This window comes from Gobius niger (assembly GCF_951799975.1).
Source record: "Gobius niger genome assembly, chromosome: 6".
Lineage (NCBI taxonomy): Eukaryota > Metazoa > Chordata > Actinopteri > Gobiiformes > Gobiidae > Gobius > Gobius niger.
In genome coordinates this window covers 9,278,139-9,294,893 of record NC_136857.1, presented here as the reverse complement: position 1 = coordinate 9,294,893, position 16,755 = coordinate 9,278,139, and the positions used below count along the sequence as shown (strand labels likewise).

The 16,755-nt window shown below is 40.7% G+C and overlaps 1 protein-coding gene across 1 annotated transcript in view; it reads right to left on the bottom strand.

Moving 5' to 3' along the window:
- fgd (faciogenital dysplasia) overlaps window positions 1-13,902 on the bottom strand; it is a 66,838-nt gene extending 52,936 nt beyond the window's left edge. The window contains exon 1 of the mRNA XM_079558469.1: window positions 13,583-13,902. Coding sequence (XP_079414595.1) covers window positions 13,583-13,604 — 22 coding nt within the window. The 5' untranslated portion in view covers window positions 13,605-13,902. The remainder of the gene's footprint in view (window positions 1-13,582) is intronic.
- Window positions 13,903-16,755: the final 2,853 nt, after the last annotated feature.

Here is a 16,755-nt window from a genome sequence, read left to right as displayed (position 1 = left end):
ATTGTGACACGAGGATAAAGGCATCACATATCTCTAACAGAAGCTATCAGTTCTGCTTTGATAGGCCAATAAAACATGCTTTCGCTCTTCACACTGACTGTACAGGCGGGATTATGCTACTTTTGGAAAGGGATTTAAACACAAGACACAAGACTTTCACTGGATTTTCATTCCTCTCATCACGTCCACAACCTGTGTACCTAATAAAACAACTATTTTACTGTGGAAATCCTGGGCAAATTCAAGGACGCAATACCTAAACAACTGCAAACACAAATGGCCATATACATTATACACGACATTATTAACCCCTTTCCCCCCCACCACAACCAAGAACATTTTCTCCAGTTCGGCTTTACCCACATCTAAAAGCTTCTTGACCTGGGAATTTACAGCCTATAGTGTAACAGCTAAGACCTACAAAACTCATCCAAGCTTCTTCCTTGTTTTGATTTAATAGAATTTTAGTCTTTAGTAAAATGTAACTGTAATAAAGCCACATCAACGTGACGATAACGCAACAAAAAATAACCTAAACTCTTCCCAAAAACAAGGGAAGAGCTTAGGTCTAAGCCTTCAAATGAGCCTTTGCACTGGCCTATAGGCTGTAAACTCTCAGGTAAAGAAGCTTTTAGTTTTGGGTGAAGATGAAACTGGAGAAAACGTGCTCGGTTAAGGTGGCGGGTTAAGAGGTTAAAAGGGATTAGAATATCCCACATAATATAGAATATGTCACAAACTTCTCACTGCATTAAAATCCCACTACCTGTGTGCTTAATCTCAACCAATTTCCCAGTAGAAGTCCTGGGAGAATTCCAGTCAACTATGCCGTCTAAATCTATATCACAATTTCACACTTCCCTCTGATTTCTTAATCCCTTGTCACTCCCGAAGAGCAGTGGGAACAGAGAGTGGGGGAAAGTGTCAGCATTTGAGCACAGAGCTGCATTAAACTTAAAAGGAATCCGATTTCAACTCAGAAAGCACATCAGAGATAAATATGACACAAAAAGTATTCAAAAACAAATTGTACTGGTGTTCATTATTGGGCCTTGCAAAAGATACTTTATCAGCAAAGCTTACATGAACAAACTACTCAGTTATGAAATGTCAGTAAATAACTATTAAAGCCTTCTTCTAAACGTGACATTCTTGTAGCTTGGACTAGTGGTGGCTAAAAAGGCTGACAAAGTGAGATCTAGGAAATACTTTGAATTTCCATGAGGCTCCTGTGGCCCACCAAGAAGTGATAAATGTCTGGTGTTTAAAAAGTGAGAAAAACTTGAAGCAGAGGTGCAATGTTTAAGACCGAAATGCGTTGCTGTGGCATGTTTAATACGTGCTAATGATAACTTCTGCTCTTCCTCTGGGCTATTTCCACGCAGGGGTCATCTCAGCCAATCACCCGCCTCCTTTTAACCCTATCCTGCATCCTCTCTCCCTTGCACCAGCGAGCCATTCAAATTACAAAGGGGGAAAAGTGCTGTAAGTCGATAGGAAGATAGAAGAGGGATGTGTAATGGGTGGAGGGAGCACCCAAGGGAGAAGCGCTGAACACAGGCTGCTGCTGTTGGCTAATCAGTACAGCGACAGCGACGTTTACTGCGTGGTTTATGGCTGCGTCAGGTGAGAGGCTGTGAATGGTGGTCATTAGGCGAGGCTAAACATAGATCTTAAAAGCAATGACAGGCAGCGGAGGCGGAAGCGCTTCATTTATCAAAGGCGCAAAAGTCCAGGTAATGCGGGCCATTTCCACGTCAATAAAAGTAATGGAGTTCTCCCTTGTATTGTCAAAATAATTTGCACAGATTTTACAGATAATTAGTCAAATGTGTATTCTCGATTTCGACAATAGACCATATCTATTTTTTTTACAATTTTACAAGAGCACGGAAAAATATAATAGTGGAGAAAAGTGAAATATAAAATGGAAGCGCTTTTAATATGTACTATTTAATTTGCTTTCAGTTGCAGTGCACTTGACTATGGGTTTATTATATTGATCAATGTACAGGTATCAAATGACTTCATGCAGCTTCCGGATATTCAGTCAGAGGAAGAAAGCAACATTATCCCTGATCTAAAGTAATGTACTGCACATTATGAGAAAGGGCAGTCATTTTATTGTTCCTTGAGTGAACGAGTGAGAGTCCGTGCCTGTGTTCTTCTAACCTGCTACTATCCAGGTCTCAGGTACTAGGCCCAATGTGGATGTGGACATAGTATTTGTACATATAGTATGAGCGCAATATTGTTTATTTTAGAGTTATAGTCTGGTGGTATTTAGTCTTTTATGGGATAGCATCTGTTAGCATTCTCACCCTCAAAAGAAACAATGTTAGAACTGCTTTTTGTAGCTACTCTAAAAGTGAATACATACTTAATCTTTACTTTGTGACACTGTACTTGAACTTCTAACACTTTTGGGCAAAGAGGGGCAGATGAAATCAATTGCGTTTTGTCATGAATATGCAAATGTCCAAGTACACATTTGTCTTACATCTCGATGATGCTATGTCTGGGTGCCTCTGAGAGCCAGAGCGGAGGGACATTGTGCCACACTGTTTCCAAGTCCAGAAGGAGCACAGACTGTGGACATTCTTGTGCAGGATCTGCTCACTGCAGTGGAATCAGGCTGAACACCCAGGAGCTCATAAAACTTAAGGAATGCCCCTGAAATGCTTACACCGAGCTAATGCTGTCAAAGGGACTGAGTGGGTGATTTCACTTTTATCAGAGCCACTAATAACAGCCGTGAAGTAGTCAGTGGAGGTTTCGATAAAGGTCTGCATGATGCACTCAGAGCAAGTGGTGTAAGTCCGGCTCAAAATATATAAAATACAAGTTATGCATGTGTGAATCTCATTATTCAACTCCACATGTGATGGTTTTGTATTTAAAGAGTTGTGTTAATGTGTTAATGTTTTGGGGTTACACGATTTAAAAAAAATCAACATTACTAAACCATTTTAATACAGTATACTTCCATTCAATTTCAGCAAAAAGGTGTGAGCAATTTGTTTTTCATTAAAGTGATAGTCTGTAAGTTTGCAAAGTGGGGAGAGATAGAGTGGAGTTTGACAGTAAACAATCAAATTCCTCCCCTCTTTAACCAGAAGGCCCTTCTTAGTTTGCAAAAAAATGAGGAAAACAGGAGCAGAAACTTCAAAAGTAAACAATCAAGCTCCTCCCCCTCTCCTCCTGATTGGACCTGACAGGCTGGTTCACAGGAAAAGCTCGTCTCATTGGTGAACACGGGATGATACGAGACTCTGATTAGTTGCTGAGATTCGGGAAGGAGGGACTTTACAAAAAATTAGGTATACTTTATATTGCACATTCCAGACTTCCAGACTATCACTTTAATCAGTGTCCCAAAAAACTATCAGGACCAAAACAATAAACTCAAATAATAGCTATAAAGGACATTTTGCAAATTAAAGCAATACTAAGTAACTTGTTTACTTTAAAACATCCTTTTCATAGTCCCTATGGGGGTAATACAAGTGTTAATGGGATGATTGGAGGGTCTTCCTCTCCCCTGGCCTGAAAACCACAATTGCAACTCCCACCGGACCGGAGCAACCATTACACACTCATAGAGTCACGAAGAAGAAGCTAACAGGCTAACGGGCAAAGCTAACTGCGGGCTATTCCCACTTTAATCAGTATTTACAGCCAAGTTTCAGTGAAAAAAATATGTTTCCATTGTGTAATTGGATGTACAATATCCTTCTCTCTCTTTGCCTTTTCTGTCAGCGTAGTGATTACTCTCACATACAATAATAAGTTAAAAAAAATCGCAACTCGCTACGACACCTGCAGTGGCACCTATTGCCTCTAGGGACAAGAGTTACTTAGTACCGCTTTAAGTTACCATGCTTTTTTTTGGGGGGGGGGGGGGGGGGCTGGTTTTGCCCCCAAAGTCAGATCGAAAACTTGATTTTGAGATGTACTGTAGCTTTATGCCATATGGACATTGCTCCATCTAAAAAAGCAGTTACGATATTTTGACGATCTAAGGATCTAAATGTATTTCCATTGATTTATCGTTTCCCTGCACAACTGTATGCAGAGAGCGAGACGTGAAGCCACAATCTTTGGATCTTTTTCTTCTCAATAACGTGAGAAAGTTAAAATATCGGGCCTCGTCTCTAATGACGGATGTTTTTCACAGTTTTCTCACAGTTGCTGCTTCACTCCATTGAAAAGTGAGCCATGAAGTCCCTGGAAAGCAGAAAGATTTTTGGCTCCGAGACGCTATGAAATCTGACCCCAAAACTTTGGCCTAGATCTGCGCACATTCCACCTCCGCCAGTATATTTATACCCCCAGACCCTTCCTCTCCCCTCTCTTCCTCCATCCTCCTCTTCCTCCCCTCGGCTCACTCGCCCCCGATGCCCCTGCCTCACCCCGCAGTGGACAGGAAGTCTCGGGACCGCAGCTGATCAGAGCAGAGAAACACAATGCCTTCAGTGTGCGAGAAAAAGGAGCAGAGTAATAAAGCGCACGCACACACCATCTGAACCCAACATGCTTTTACTATTAAGACCCTGTGTTTTTTTTTTTTTTTTTTTTCTTTCCATATGACTTTCCCAGGAAAATCCCCCTCATCTGAGAAGTTCGAATCCAAGCAGACAGACAGCGGAGAGGAGAAGAGACAGCACAGACAGTGGAGACAAACAAAGGCCTTTTTGGGTGTGAAGAGCCACTGTACTAAACCATTACTTTGAACTGCTATCAGATCCAGAGTCTGCGGATTCCAGATTAGCACTTCCGCTATTAGTAGTGATCTCACAATTTCCAGAACTATAAATAGAGCTGCCATAAACTAGAAAGCAGTTTGCATACAGTGTAATGTCGGAGAACGCATTGGATTATCTTCTTTATCACGGCTACGGCCAGGTTTAGTGCTGTCTGTAGCCTCGGTGGAGTCTAATCCAGTGCAGTCTTATAGTCTACACTCAAACTAGATGCTACTATTTCAAAACTTGTGACTTAAATTTGTGCACTGATTCACAATTTGACCCACTGTAATCCCTTGTGCTGTTGTTTAGAGTAGAGGTTCTTGTGCATCTTCAAGACCACCCTCATGACTCAGCAAAAACAAAAAATCATATTCATTTCAACTTATCGTGAATGTAACATTGTGAGCCAGTAAGTGCACAGTCAAATACAGACTGTTGCTTTCTCACTGAATAATTTTCCTAGTCTTTTTTTTTTGCCAAAGGCCCATGAGCCACTGAGGATGGTCCTGTGACCCAGATAAGGCTCTTCATAATCCAACCACTGGTATTAGCACTGGCATTTTTTATTTACTTATTTATCCAGTCTTCAAATAATAACCCATCCACAATCTAGGTTCTGATATTTCTGACACATCCGATCCGATATCATTAGATGCACAGTATTTTTCCACAAATGTCTGAGTTTACAAAAGTGGTATAGGACCCTTTTAGCATTAAACCTTTTCTAATCAATGTAAAATGTAAAATCAAGCATATACAATCTTTTTTTCCTCTGATCTTGTGGGGGTGATGATCTCTGGTTCTTTTGGTCGGTGACACCAGGTAACTTCCTTTCTCCGAAATGTATTAAAACTAGGTCACTGTATGTGTGGTTTTGAGTGTGCGTCGGGCCTGATCCACTGACTGCTGTAAGCCCAAACACCTCCAGTGTAAACAATTATGTGCCGGACTGAAACATCCCAACGGTTATCTGTCTCTCACTTGTCTCTCACTAACTTACTTTGCATGCTGAGATCGGGGATAACCGGGCACACTGTGATATTTAGTATCTAAAACATCACTCACATTTCCTGGAGTACTTTTTATGTTTGTTCCAACACCAGTTTAACAACATTAGGACTGTTGGAGAGGAGATAAGGGTGCCATCTGCTTGTTCATATATTGATTGTTATCAATTTAACGTCTCTATTACTGACATGGATATGGGGGAATGCTGTTTCGCTGGTTAGACCTGCACAACATCAAAAAATGCTAAATGCTGACAATAATATCATAAATTGAAGAAATATATTATGAAACATACAGTATTTTACATTGTAAGTTTACTGATGTATAAGTGTTGCAACATTGACATGTATTTGTGCTTTTTACCAATCATCTGAAACATTTCATTTGCACAGTGTTGAGTTGGTGGGCCGGGTTGGTGGTCTCTTCTTCCACTGTATCTGTATTTCCAAGACTTTGTTGGGGTAAAGAATAGAAAATGCCCTCTGCATTTAGTTCATTATCCTTCTCTGGACCTGTTCTGAACTGTTCTACATATACTAGCTGCACTGTTCTACATATACTAACTGCAAAAAGTGAATCATCAAGGCTTTGGTGGCCAAAAGCAGATTCACTTTAACAGACTAAATAATGATGTAGCAATCCAAGGTAACAGGCAATCTTTTATCAGAACAGCTATACAGCTACAATAATTTGAACTTTGTCTCTAAGACACCCTAAAAATAATCCAATACATTTAGCTTCGCACCTTGTATGAAAACCATAAATGCATAATAACTTAGGCCTTGCTTGGTTCCACTCACACGTTGTCCCACAACTCTATGGGGAGCTATTTTCTATCTATGAACTTTTTTGCTGGGTTCAAGTCAAAGTTGGGCCTTTAAAAGACACAGTATGAGTTCACCCAAATCTGTCAGTTATACAGTGAGTGCAGGACATGGAAAAGCCATTAAACCGGAGAGAAAGGGGTCAGAGCGAGATTATTTCTCTAAGATGCACTGCACTGATCACAAAGAACTTCTACTATTAGGCCCAATAATATTATTTTAACAAAAGCAATTGGTATGTAGTCAGAATTCATGTATGAATGAAAATAAATGAACAGATAGTGGAATAAAAACAGAAATGTCACCACTGGGTCACCTAAATAAAACATTTGGGTCTGTCTTCAAGGCTGGAATTACAAGTTTGATCACATTTAGTGAACGCCTTGAAAGCAAACTTCTATCACTTTAAAAACATATTGATATTTTGCGGATGCTTTATTGTACATCGGAACACGCCTCACTGACACATGCCTGTGGGTGAGTCACAACCAGTCGAGCCGGAGTGTCCCTCGGTCCGCCGCCTGCTCCTCCGCATCTGAATAAACAACTAATTACAACCAGTTCAGGACCGGAGATACCCAAGTGCTGTGTGATCCAGTAAGGCCAGTTCAATGACGCGGAATCATTTTCATTAATCCGCCCATTAGTGCAGTACAGACTCCGGGGTGAAGCTGTGTGTTCTTGGCATGGTACGATCTGTTATTGAGCTTGGACATTTATTCTAGAACATTCTAGATTTGTTTATGTAAGCTCTCAGTCATGCAGGAGTCTTTCATCGTTAATAAGGGTTCTTCTAGTTGTCAAGCAGTACCGATGACAACTTGAACTGCATTGCATTACATTAAAGAGAGAAGCAGGCTCCACCCGAAATCCTCAAATATGTAGCTTCTATGTCCTGATACTAGATCCAAGCCCTTATGACGTGATCAGGAACTTACCCAGTGGCAGAAACAACGGGACGTGACATCACCAACAACGGTTTCAGAAAAAACGATCCTCCTGCTAATGACTTTAAAGACTCAAACATTAACCACAAGAACGATATGAAGCCACACAGAAAACAGACAATGCTCTGGTCATATATTCCTGTCCTTTGGTTCATCCTCAGTGAAACCTGCCGCATCAACACACAGTGAGGTCTGCTCCAAAGCTGTGCCATGTATGCAAATTAGCCATGTGGCTTAAGTTTCTACTAAATGAAAGCCTTAATTTAGGCCATTTACTGAGGTGGCTCTTTAAAACGATGACATGTGACTGTGCTGTGGTGACTCTAGCTTGTATTTTGCCACGTTTATAAAGTGTGGCTTGCTCAGAATCGTTTTATTATTATTATCATTATTAAATGTGCGCTTGTCAATCAACAGCGGTTGCACATGAAGAATCACTGGAGGGTGGGGCATGGGTGGGATTGGCGGCGTGGTGGCTTATGGGATGGCACATAGCTACAAATCACCAGAGAGGAACCACCAGCAGCCCCTTAAAGGAGGTACGATGGTTAGCATTGAGGCTCCTTTCCCTACCTCCTTCCAAACTGACAGCCCTATTCGGATGCTTCTTGTCACGCTGACACACATCCGTTTTGTCCTCTGAGCTCTTACTCCAGCCCCAGTCTTGTACTCTTAATTGATCTATTTTCTTCAATATTACTTGGCCGACATTTACTTTTGCACACATTTGCATCCTCCTTCGACCACATTTTATTATAGCAGCCCTCTCTCGACCACTTTAGCCGCTTTCCCTCTCAGCAGTTATGCATAAGCGCTGTCTCAATGCTGTGGCCTTTGGAGCAGATGCACATGACCAGTGTTAGGAGATTCAGTGTGACGCTCAGCAGCACAGCCGGGAGGAGGAAAAGGGCTCCAGCCTGAGTCATGCTGTCTCACTCTCACACAATAACCAACAATAATCTACTGCATAGACGTATATAACCTAAACCTATAATAGACCACGGAGCAGGAAATAATGACTAAGACGGTGGTCACTCTTCCTCTAGCTATGACCATCTCAACACTATCACCTGTGTCAACAGTTCAGATGTCAGTAATATTCATTTCCTGTGGTTTGTTTGTCTCATATTGAATTTGGATGATATGCACTAGTATGCACTGAGATATCCCTATAGCAAATGGATATAGTATTTCAATTACTTCAAGCAGACCAGGAAATATATTCAGTGACTAAGGAAATATATTCAGTGACTAAAGCAGTGGTCATGATTCCTTGAACTCTGAGTGAGAGCTGACCATCTCAACACTGTCATCTGTGTCAATAGTGAGTTTGTACGAGGATTAGGAAATCATGTGGTCCGTTTTAGTGGAGAAAATGGAGTTAGGATCGTGATAAAGGATGTGATTTGTCAAACAGGATATTCGCTTTTAGAAGTAAGGGGATATTTCAGGAGTAACCTGTTGTAGTAACAATTGTAAGAAGTTGTTAGTGCAGCCTCAATAAAAACATTTGCTCCACGATTAGCTTTTTTTTTATCACCTCCACATGCCCACCAACTAAAGGGTCAGTGGTGCAAACCTCACCTGAATGTATACTGTCTTTGGAATCACTGCAAGATAGACTTCACCCACATTGCCTCCAGTCAATACATAGCCAGCTGCTGAAGGCATTTAAGTGTAAAAAAAACAAAAAAAACAAAAAAACAAAAAAAACATGTGAAATGTCCATGTTAACTGGTTAATTCAGACACAAATGGGAAACTTATAAATAATTTTACTCCAAACTGTGACTGTGACTACTATTCCTACATTTACAAGATGTTTATCAAAAAGTTTTGGCATCAGAGCGCTTTGCAGAAACCAGCTTTGCCGCACTTTAAATGAGCTTTAAGAACAAGTTATGACAAATAGTATTCTTGATGTTCATAGCTTTCAAAAGTGGGCCACGAAATAGCAAAACAAATGAAGTCAGTCACTACATTTCCTTATTGTTAGGAAAAGGAACTCTGTTTCCTGCCGGTTCAAAACAATTGACAATTTTCACAATGGTCCCGTGGAGGCTACACAAACCCTGGACTGTTTTCTTGACCTGCTATTGTCAAAGTGACTATGAAAATGTGTTATGTACAAGAGCAATTCAGTCAGTGCTACAGTACACAGGCTGATGTTCTAAAGGCAGTAGGACAATAATGCATATTGTATGACCTCCAATATAATAATAATTTCAAAAATGAAACCTTTTTTTGTTGCCTTTTTTTGCACAAATCACATTATTAAATGAATGGGGAAAAGTACTTTATAGCAGTAGTTATTGATACATTTGTCTAATCGGAAAATATTCCAAACTTAAACTTATAAACACAGTTCTATCCAAATAAGCTGAAGTGAGAAAGCTGCTATTCTCATTGCTGTCTTTGTCTAACAAAGAGGGTAGATGTTTAGCTTGGCTCAGTCCAGCGCAGACAGGCCCAATAGTTTTTGTTAACCGTACATAATCTAAACAGCCGCTCCGGACATCCACAAGTTTGACTACGGCTAGCTTTGTCCCACACACGCCGTAAGAGAAGCCCCAGGAGGTGCCATTCTCACCCGTTCACAAGTGAGATTTCAAATTAAACACAAAACCTAATAAAAGTAATGCGCGTGTGTGTCTGCTATTTTCTCTGGTTTTGTTTTGATTGATTCTCCAATGACTTGATGCAAGAAGGCGCCTCCCATTGTAAACACACAAATAAGCATGACAGAGCACATCCCATTGGGTTCCACTTCCCATACGGAACAACAGACAACGCAATCTATGTCAATCTATTTTTCTGTTGGAGAGAATGATTACAAAATAAACGGTTGCAAAGCAGCACAAGTGAGGCAATACAAGTGAGTATTGTATCTTCAAAATAGCCTTATTGAAGCTAAGGACAAACGAAGAATATGAAGTAAAACCTTATCTGCTGAAATACTGCTAAAATATTAATCATAGCAAGTATTTTAAAAGAAAGAGGAATTCAAACACAAATTCTTACATCATTGTATGTTTTGTCCGTCCCATTATCTTTAAAACATAAACAACATTTATATATCAATAGTGATCAAAGTTATCATTCATACTATATTAAAAAAAAATCTGAATTATTGCTCAAATAGTCAGTCAGTGCTAAAGAGTATTTTAAACAAATACTTTTTTTTACTTTTACCAGAGTAATTATTTGGGTCACTACTTTTTACTTCTACTTGAGTAAAGTTATTTTAAAGTAACGCTACTCTTATAAATAGTAGTACACTTCTACCCAACACTATTTGGCAGCTGTACGTGACGCGGGGCGGTTTCAGACGTGTAGCATTTCCATGGCAAAAGGACCACAGTGTTTGCAGGCAGCGCGCTCACAGATGTGCATGCTACAATACACATTACTGAAGGACAAACATAATGGCGATGGAAGCCGCAATGAGAACAATGTGGACAAACACTGCTTTTAGGTGGGATTTATGGAATTATTTAGAGGTGCCAAGGCAAATACTACAGAAAAGAAGCAGCTAAAAGACGAACTATCAAGGTTATGCTGCAGCTAACACTAGCTAAAGTTGTGCTAACAGCGGCTAAATGCTATCATCGGCTAAATCACCTTTATCATCAGCGGCATGATATTATGAAATATGAAATCCTGTATGACCTGTTTTAGTGAGGGCAGTCCTCTCTCCCCTGGCCAATAAGAGTCCAGCTGTCTGTTTACATCACGTTATATCAGTTCAGTGCGCTCGGCCCCAAAACTTATACCTGGTCCGCCCAAACTGGTTCTGGCCTGGACAGTGGGGGCAGGGTAGACCAGGTACTGGGCTATAGGGCCTGCCAGTGAAAATGGGGCTTACTTGAGTAAATATGCTAATCTACCCACCTCTATTACAAACCTACTGTAGCTACTTCCAATCACAGCCGTGACCTGCAATAGTAGGACGCTGCCTGTACATTGACTTTGCTGTGATGTTCTTACTTATTTGGAAAAGCTTTTACAAAGGATACCCTCACACAACCGTCTTTGTCTATTTGTGCTTGGACCCTCTTATACATACTACATACTTCTTCAAAGGGACAGGGGATCTAAGAGCAGAGATTGAGTCAGTGTGGGAGACATAGCCCCAAAACTAAAAAAAAACTAAAAACCTTGGGAATGAGTGTGGGAGAGAGGATACAGTGCTGAAAAAGTCAGATCGATCCCTCCCCCATGTCCCAAAGCAAACTCTCTCTCCTCTCTGCATAGCTCACCTCTGCAGCAGCTCCATACAGTAGAATCAGCAGTAGGTACTTTGTCTCTATCACTATCTCTATGTATGACCCCTCCCCCTTTGTTTCTTTGTGTAGCTTGCACCTCTTTCACAGCAGAGCACTTTTCAGACCATCGAAATCAGATTTTCACACCAGCTCATTGTGGTGATTGTAGTTTTCAAGCGTGTGGCGCCAAATGTCCCAGAACTGTCAGGAAAAGAAGAGGTCGTGCTTCACCCCCCATAAATATTGCTAATTTTGAAAGTGGGAAACACAAACTGGCCAAAAAGAAACCAATGTCTCAAGGGTTGAGGCATAATATGAATGTTAAGAGAAAGCTTAAGGAGAAACTTGAATACAGTTTTCAGAGCTTCTTTTGCATTAGGTTGAAATGCCCTACTTCCCAACTCAAGAAAATGGGCTAAAGTAGAACACCATTTTTCAAAACAGCCCAACCAAATATAAAACCTTGGCATAATACTTTTCAGCATAAAAACTTTACTCAATATAAAGAGGAAAATGACGGTCATAGCCAGGGACAGGTGGACAACACATGAGTCTAACAGACGCATGGACACTTTGTATATAACAGCTTTTGAAATGGATGTGATACACGGATACAAAGGAAAAAGTCGCAGGTACTTTCCGAACCGTTTAAGTGGGAATATCTAAGGAATAATCCACAATCAAGTTTACAATCGAGCCAAAAGGAGCCTGTGTAATCTTTGTGCAAGTCCTAAACATTGATAAAATAAGGCTTGTGTTGCGCGATACTACAACTCAAATTCATTGAATACTAAGAAATATCTCAACACTCCATACTGATTTTGATAGAACGGTGAAAAAATACAAGGTACATTAAAGTAGTACAGTCAGCTCAGGTCTTTTTTTAGCCTATAATCATAATTGTAGAGACTAGTTTAGATAATAGCAGCTTTTGCTAACAGCTATTTGCAAATGAGCATCAAGTTGGTACTAGTTTTATTGAGCATCTTGCTATTGATCATTTTGACAAACCAAATTGTTAATGCATATTGCTGTACAGACTGACAATGTGTAGTTACAGTATTAGTCATGCAGTACAAAATATAGTGTCAGAGGGCAGAATGTATACAAGAAATATCTAAAGGTGCTTTTTTTCTGTATTGCAAGGAGTGCAATGTATTCTAGCAGTGTCTAGTTAGTCTGTGGAATATAATATAGAAGTCATGGTAGTTACAAGGTGCAACAGTAATAGTCTTGGAGTACTGTAGTAGCAGGTTAGTAACAGGAGGTAATGGAAAAGTAGCTGTAGTAGAGCAGCAGCAACCAAAAATGTTCAAAATTGGGCAAAACCTAAATTAAAGTATGTACTTCTCCAGTTTGTAGTCAGCATTTTTTCTGTGAAGTTCACTGATACGGCCACAGCCATTGAACACTATGGAAGCCCAGTGAATGAATGGGTCTATCATCACCATCATAATATACAACACACAACAGAAAGGCAGAGACGGGGATTCTGCAACGGGGCCGTCACGGCTTTGCTCCATTTCTTGCATTGTCTGCTCGCATCCAAGCTCAATCGTCTCAGCACAGTCCCCCCTTTTCTTGCCTCGATTTAACCCGGGACACACGGATTGTTTTGGAACTGACAACCCCGGGCCCCAGTCGGCTGCAGCTGCCTTGTTGACAACTGGCAAAAACATAGGAATTCAAAGCGCGAGAGCAGTCGTGGCCGCTCGGAAACAACTTTTCGAGAGAGAGATCGGGCATACAAGAAGAAAAGAAAAGTGTTGCGTCTGAGTTTGAAGCACTCACCAGTTGACGAGACCCCTTGCATCCTGCACAAAGTTCTTGCCTCGCTCCTTTTCCCACTGAAGCAGCAGTTTTCGCTCGGTAAAGGCAGTCAGCGGTGAGCCCCAGCGTTGACTCTTCGGCTCAGAGTCGGAGGAGCGCTTTTTTTTTTTTACTTCCACTGTCCGGCTTTTAAAAGTATAACCCCTCCGCTAAAGACGCGCCACAGTTCCTCCAAAGAGTGGCGCAAAAACGTAGCCGAAACATTTGCTTTTACGCGCAGAGACACCAGGCTTCTGTCCTTACTGTAGAGTCGCCTCCCTCCACTGAAACTCTCCTCACTGCCGCTGGAGAGAAAAAAAAAAGAAAAAGAAAAGGAAAAGCGCGTTCCCGTAGAGAAGATGCGCGCCCACGTGGGGCCATTCATTCAGCGTGAAGTCAGAGTGGCTCACATCCTTATGGCTTTTTCACTCCAGAAGTCTGGTATCGTGACAAGTCTACTCTTTTTTACATTTGCGTGTTTCAAATCTCTCGGCTGTGCTGCATTTCTCCTCCACTGCGACGCATGCACGAGAATCAGAGGGCATGACACGCGCTATATCACATGAAGTCATGAAAAAGATGAGGCTTGCTTGAGGAGAATCGCTTTACGCAGCTGTCTATTAGTGCGTAAAAAGAGTCCGGGATGTCGCTGTAGTATCTGGCACAGTGTTTCCATGTCACTGCTCCGGCTTTCTCTTCGCGGGCCTGTTTTATTGGTACTAACAGTTGGGTGGATACTGGCAGCTGCGCACCAAAGAATATGGGACATGATGGGGCAGCCTGTTACAACAGTTATATTTCAAGCTTTTCATCATAGTAACGCTCGTCTCTCGTCTTCTATGTTTACAACAACTGGGTGTAGATTAATTAGGGTTTGTTTTGAAGTTATATGGTCATAATCATAATAAAACGTTTAGATGACAAAGAAACATTCCATACACACCAAAGGGGAAACTTCCATGTTATTATCTTTTGGTTACCATGCCTTAGTGCCTTACAATATTTGCATTACTGTTCTATAAAGTAAAGTGTGTGGCTTTATTCAATTCATGCAGTGCAATAGTTTAACACACTTCTCACAACAAATATAGCAACTCATGAAATATCGTTTAATTAGGACTGAAATATACATTAATATACAGTAGGGGAGACCGGGACTATTCATTATACTTTTTTTCCCTAAGGTTTACCGCTCATCAACAGAAAATTCCACAAGAGTCAAGAGTCACCTGTATTAAATGCTTAAAGCTTGAACCCTTGACTTGAAATAGACCTCGCTCTAATTCTTCTATCATATTGTGATGAGTAGTTATTAACCTGGAGAAAATGTGCTCTGCTAAGGTGGGGGCAGGGGTGCCGCCAGAAAATCTGGGCCCTATGGAAACAAAAAATTCTGGGCCCCCTAAATTATTATTTTTTGTTTGTTTTTTTACAGATAGCCCAATAAACGTACCTGTGTGTTAGTCAAAACAGACATAAGACACATATTGAGTGCATCAGGGGCCCTACGCATTTAACTTATGTATCACAAAGTGTGGGGTTGGTTGTCGCTAATGTTTTATGTTAACTTGAAATTTGATAAACCTTTGTAACTTTTTTTGCGCTTCGAGATAAGAGGACAAAACAAGTAAGTTTGAAGTAACTGTTGAGCTCTATGAGAAGTAAAATGTACAAATTCACTAAAGTGACCCAAGCATACGGCCTCTGTAACAGCTCATGTTAAAATAAAGTGATGATAAAAAACACATTAGACACAAAAGAAAAAAAATGTTATACCCCATGTGACAAATAACCCCTCAGTTTTTGTGACAAATAACTCAGACTGGCCACTTTACCAACAATGTAAGCTAGCTAACAAACGGTTTTAGCACGTTAGCTCTAAAATGGCTCCAATCGAAGCTAACATCTGTGTCTTTCAGATCCTTTGTTTATGGCACTAACTAACTCTTTTGTGGCACACATTTTCGTCGCTCTTTTCTTGCATTTTCATCCTCGTTTTTGCCTCATTTGTGTCACTATTTTGACACTTTTTCAAGAAGCTTTCAGATTTCGGTAAAGCCAAACTGGAGAAAATGAGCTTGCAGACAAGAGGTTAAAAAAAACATTAAAAGATCTCTTAGTAAAATGAATACATAAAAGTCTAATATTGAAGATGACCTTGAGTGGCAAAAGTACCACCAGTGGGGGGAACAGGAAAAGGAAAGGCAGGTTTATTTGTATCGAGCACAATTCGTACACAAGGCAATACAAAGCGCTTCACAGTTAACGGAAACACACATGAGAAACCTATGAATAACCTTTTTACTAATACAAGTGTAACAAATCGATAACAAAAGCTCAAATTTGCATTAAACAGTCTCAAATAAAGCATAGCCTGAAGAGCGCTTTGATGCCTGGTGTATTACGGCTCAACATGTCCAGATGAGGTGCTTAGTAATGGACTGTTTTACATGTAAATCCAGGGACCCCACGACTGACTTCTTTACACTTCCCTTTTGTTTACAGGTCCGCCCCTCCACCTCCCGAGACTCTTGTGTCAGCCCTGCCACGCGTCATTAAGTCTTTTATTGCGGCGGCTGCTGCACACTTTTTTTTTGTATCCCACTGACACAGACGACAGCAGGGCCTGTAACAGTGATGTGTTCATGTCTGGGAGTGCGACAGGGCCATTACAATATGAGCACATTCATAATCAGCTGTCAGCACATCATTCTGGCATGTCATCAGATTGTAAAGAGGCAGTTACCCAGAAATATTGCCAATGAAATGTATTTACAAGCAGTGAAGGGTGTTGTATAACGATCGTGGAAGTGTTGCAGAAGTAGATGCGCTTTATGATTTGTTGGTGAAGAAATGTGTTTATCCATTTTCGAAGTGTCACCGTGTTTGCACTGGCAGTAAAGTAGTGGGAGTATCTCGAGTTGTATTGGTTCAAACTGGTGTAAGCAAAACGTTTAATTCACAAGACCCAGAGTTGAATATCTTAACCTCCACCTGAACCGAGCACGTTTTCTCCAGTTTGGCTTCACGCAAATCTAAAAGTGCCTGGAATGAAGCGTCAAAGTAGGATGAAACGCAATAGAAAAGCAATGAAAAAAGTGATGAAAACACAACAAAAAAGGGACAAAAGAAGCAAGAAAGAAGCTACAAAAGAG